The 4,583-nt window shown below is 50.8% G+C and overlaps 1 protein-coding gene across 1 annotated transcript in view; it reads left to right on the top strand.

Annotated features, from left to right (window-relative positions):
- The window catches only part of T265_07661 (hypothetical protein), a gene marked incomplete at both ends in the record, with an annotated part of 9,852 nt that extends 9,486 nt beyond the window's left edge, over positions 1-366 (top strand). The window contains one exon of the mRNA XM_009173234.1: positions 41-366. Coding sequence (XP_009171498.1) covers positions 41-366 — 326 coding nt within the window. The remainder of the gene's footprint in view (positions 1-40) is intronic.
- Positions 367-4,583: the final 4,217 nt, after the last annotated feature.

Raw genomic sequence — 4,583 nt, 5'->3', positions numbered from 1 at the left:
TCATTCCGAGTGAGAATAGGCTCGACCTACTCTTCTCCAGCGCCGGTCTCCATTGGAGTTCCTCAAGGCTCCGTCTTGGGACCACTCCTGATTCTGATCTACATCAACGACCTCCCAGATGTTCTTGCGAGTCCATGTCTACTTTTTGCGGACGACTTGAAATCCTGGAGTTCCAATGCCAGTGCCCTCAAAATGGATGTAGACGCTGCCAAGCAGTGGTCTTTGGACTGGCACCTTCCTCTGAATGACAAAAAGTGCATCCACATGTCGTTTGGAGGAGACTCAGCGAATGCCTTTGTTATGCATGGTGAGAAAGAACCAGAAAACATCATGAGGACAGATGCCAAAAAGGATTTGGGCATCTGAGTCTCCTCAAACTTGTCCTTCTCACTGCACCATGAGAGATCGGCCCAAAAGGCATTCGCCACTCTACGGATGATCCGACGCACCTTCTCCCGTATCACTCGCATGGACTTCCAAATACTCTATGGGGCCTATGTCAGACCGATCCTGGAATACGCCAACCAAGTTGTCTACTCAGGACGCACGAAAGACGTCACCCTCATTCAGCGTGTCCAGTGAGCCGCTACGAGGATGGTTGCCGGCCTCAAATCCGTGGACTACGAAACGCTACTCGCGATGCTTGATCTCTTTCCGCTGGAGTACGGTCGCCCTGTTTGCACAAAGCTTGGCAAACAGGTTTTTCACCGTTGACCCAGCAAACACACGGCGGGGACATAGTAAGAAGACTTTCAAGCTCAGAGCACACATATTCATTAGACAAATTTTTTTCTCATTTCGGGTAGTAGCTGCGTTGAATGACCTCCCTCCGACGGTTGTCCACGCTCCTTCTAGAACCCAGTCTAAAGCACTATTGGACATTTATTTATGCGAATCCTCGCGCTGGCAAGCATACTGCCCCGCGCTGAGGACATAAAGAGCAGTGCTACACCCTTTTTTCACTTGTGCTTTTCAGGTGAACGACAGCCACAGACCGACAAAAACAAAAGCGACCCGGGAAACTTGGGCAAAAGCCTCGATGCTGTGTATCAATCCGTGAATCCGTGAACTATGCTGAGAGGAATACCGTTACCGCAATTGGCGAATGGGAACCCAAGATTCCCATCGAATTTGATCGCTCTGAGAACTATTCCAGCAGCAACGAAAGCAGTTTGAAGAAGCACAACTGATACTCATTGAATCGCTGACTCAGAAACTGCGTATCAATACCGAATCAGTCAGTACTGGTGAATGTTTTTTTCCTCAACTGATGCAGCCGCGGCCATAATTGCGGAGTTCATATTCCACCCTCTTTCTGGTCACTTTTTTGACTCCCGTTTCAAGTGCTACGAAGACATGTTTAAGACTGATTATTCCAGGTTTGGTGATGGATGAAAATCAGACTACTGCTGCGAAAACTCGGCACACCGGAGCATCACCCGGGCGGTAAAGTACCTTTTGTTCATCGATGAACATGGCCGCCCCCTAGGCCCGGAGAACATCGAAGCCATCAAACATGCCAGTGCCCACAGACTTGACGTCCCTCAGGTCATACCTCGGTCTCGTCAGCCACTACAGTTCCTGCCTGTTATGTCTTTCTGGTCACTTTTTTGACTCCCGTTTCAAGTGCTACGAAGACATGTTTAAGACTGATTATTCCAGGTTTGGTGATGGATGAAAATCAGACTACTGCTGCGAAAACTCGGTACACCAGAGCATCACGCGGTCGGTAAAGTACCTTTTGTTTATCGTTGAAGATGGCCGCCACCCAGACCCGGAGGACATCGAAGCCATCAAACATGTGCCAGCGCCCACAGACGTGACGTCTCTCAGGTCATACCTCGGTCTCGTCAGCCACTACAGTTCCTTTTTGCCTGTTATGTATCCCCTTCGAGCCCTAATAAACCAGGTACTTACCAAGGACCGCATCTGCATATGGTCAGATGAATGCCAACGTGCACTTTCCCCTGTCAACTCCATGCTGACATCCGATTTGCTACTCATGCACTATGATCCACCTCTGACGCTGTGGCGTCGAATGCCTCGAACTATGGAACCGGCGCAGTGACTTCATTTGTTGATCTCAACGGCAACCAGAAAGCCACCGCACATGCAGCCAGATCCCTGACCTCAGCCGAGCGCAACTACAGCCAGATAGATGGGCCAGTCTGCTCCTGGGATACGACTTCAGGATCAAGTTCCAGTCCACCTGTAGCCTCGGACAAGCCAACGCACTGTCCCGACTCATTGATCCAAGTAGATCGGAACCTGGAGACACCGTCGTCGCAACGATTGCATTGGAACCGGAGGTTAACCACGTAGTATCATGAGCGATTCGCATACCCCCAGTGACTGCCGACGGGCTACAGACCAGAATCCTGTGCTGCAGCAAGTCATTGAGTACCACCGCAATCAATGGCCGCGTGCCTGCTCAAAAGACGAACTGAGGCCTTACTTCTACCGGTGTGATGCACTCTCACTAGCTGACGGATGCATTCTGTTTCCAGAACGTGTTGTCATCCCAAAGAAGTTACGACTAGCTGTCCTGAACCGGCTTCATAAAGGGTACTCGGGAACAAAAGGGATGAAGGCCCTTGCTCAGAGTTACCTCTACTGGCCTTAGGTGGACTCCCAGATCGAGCAGGTCTCAAAATCGTCCTTGCGGTGCGCTGAGGCATCCAAGTCACCCATGAAAACCTACCTACAGTCGTGGCCGCAGCCGGTCGAATCCTAGACCCGCCTTCACATCGATTGTGCAGGTCCAGGGTTGGTCAACACATTTTGGTTGTGTTCGATGCTTACAGCAAATGTTTGGAACTTCTCCCAGTGAACAATTACCCAGCTGCCACTACAGTCCTGGAACTCCGACGATTGTTCAGTCGCTTTGGAACACCAGAAACAGTTTTATCATACAACGACAGCCAGTGCACTTCATGGGCATCCGTAAACTTTTGTCGGGAGTATGGCACAACGCATGTCCGCTCGCCGCCGTTTCACCCACAGTCGAACGGCCAAGCGGAACGCTTCGGAAATCCCGAGGGGAGGGACCAACGGAAGAGATTTTGTAAAGGTTCCTGCTGGCATATCGAGCGACGCTGAATCCCTTCTCACCCGATGGAGTGTCACCAGCAGAGGGACTGCTCCGAAGAAGGCTTCGAACTCCGCACGATACTATCCGGTCACAAAAAAGGCATAGCTAGTCGCCGTAACACCAGAATGGAAGAACAGTTCAACCGACATCATGGAGCACCCGCGCACTCATTCAGCGAAGGCCAGAGCGTGTTGGTTTGTGACAACAGTGACAGACACTTTATATGAACTCCAGGACTCATCCTTCACCGGCGCGGCAGTGCTCTACGAGATTCAAGTTGACACAGCCAAGTGAATACGCCACATGTACCGAATTCGGCCGACAGATACGCAGACCCTGTCCACAGGACCCAGTAAGTTAAGTCTAGAAATGCCTCATGACACTTTTGATCTCGGTGCCATCCAGAAATCAATCAGTTGCTTCGTCCGAGGTTCGAACTGAGCACGGAATACAACCACGCCGCTGGACAGACAGGATCAGCAATCCAGTTGCGCCACTGAATGTGAAACCTCGGCTTCGAAGCCACGTCAACAATTTTCAAGAGGGTGTTACTGTGAGGAATCCCACATGGATCCCGCTTTACCGCTCGCACTCAGGTGCTGCTACGGCCCAGTGTCCATCCCACGCAAGATTGGCCAAGAATTCGGGACGCTTGCCGGTCCGGTATCAATCCGAGATCTGATTGGTCGAAAGTCTGGACCCAACAGTCAATCATGACCCAGTATTGGTCGAATGCCGGTTGCCAATGACGCATCCAGAACGCGTCAGAATTTCCATGGATTTATAGCCGCCCATGCTGTATATATGAAGTGCTGTACGAGTGTTCCTGACTTCGTTTTGGGCGTTATTATACCTTGTGCACCCTTCATAGTTGTTTTTGACGTGAACACTAGCTTGGGAGGCTCAGACCGAGAACTAAACTGAGAAAAATACCGTTACTACACGAACACCTGAAGACGTCTCAGTTCCGCTGCTCGAACAAGCAAAGTCTCACAGCCATGCAACAAACGAACCCGCAATGTGTCTCGATACACACGTCCCTTGAGATTCACGGATAAACCATTCTGACACAATTGGTGTCTCAAAATAAAAAAAACGCGGCCCGAGCCTTGCAGATTCGTGCATTCACCTCATCTGTCACACTACAGTCAGAACTAATACAACGTCCAAGATACGTTAGACGCTCCACAACTTCCAATACCTCTGCCTTGATTGTAAGTGGCGTGTTCAGTGAGGTGCCTACACCTCCAAACGCTCAATCAGACAATCTGGAAAGAAACTGACAGCACGGACGCCACTGACATCGATTAGCCGCTATTCCTTGCAACGTCTCCAGCCAAGCACAGACGGGGTCACGGGGACCCCATCCTGGAAGTCTCACCACACCAACAACACCCAAACTCTTCGTGATCTCTTTCACGCCTTTTTGCCAAGTCATGTGCTGTCCACCTCGCGGTTTGCGCCATCCTGAAGGAGGCACGGAGAACAACAC

The sequence above is a fragment of the Opisthorchis viverrini genome (assembly GCF_000715545.1).
Source record: "Opisthorchis viverrini unplaced genomic scaffold opera_v5_189, whole genome shotgun sequence".
Lineage (NCBI taxonomy): Eukaryota > Metazoa > Platyhelminthes > Trematoda > Opisthorchiida > Opisthorchiidae > Opisthorchis > Opisthorchis viverrini.
The sequence above is the reverse complement of the archived record's forward strand: the minus strand, read 5'-3'. Positions and strand labels throughout refer to the sequence as shown.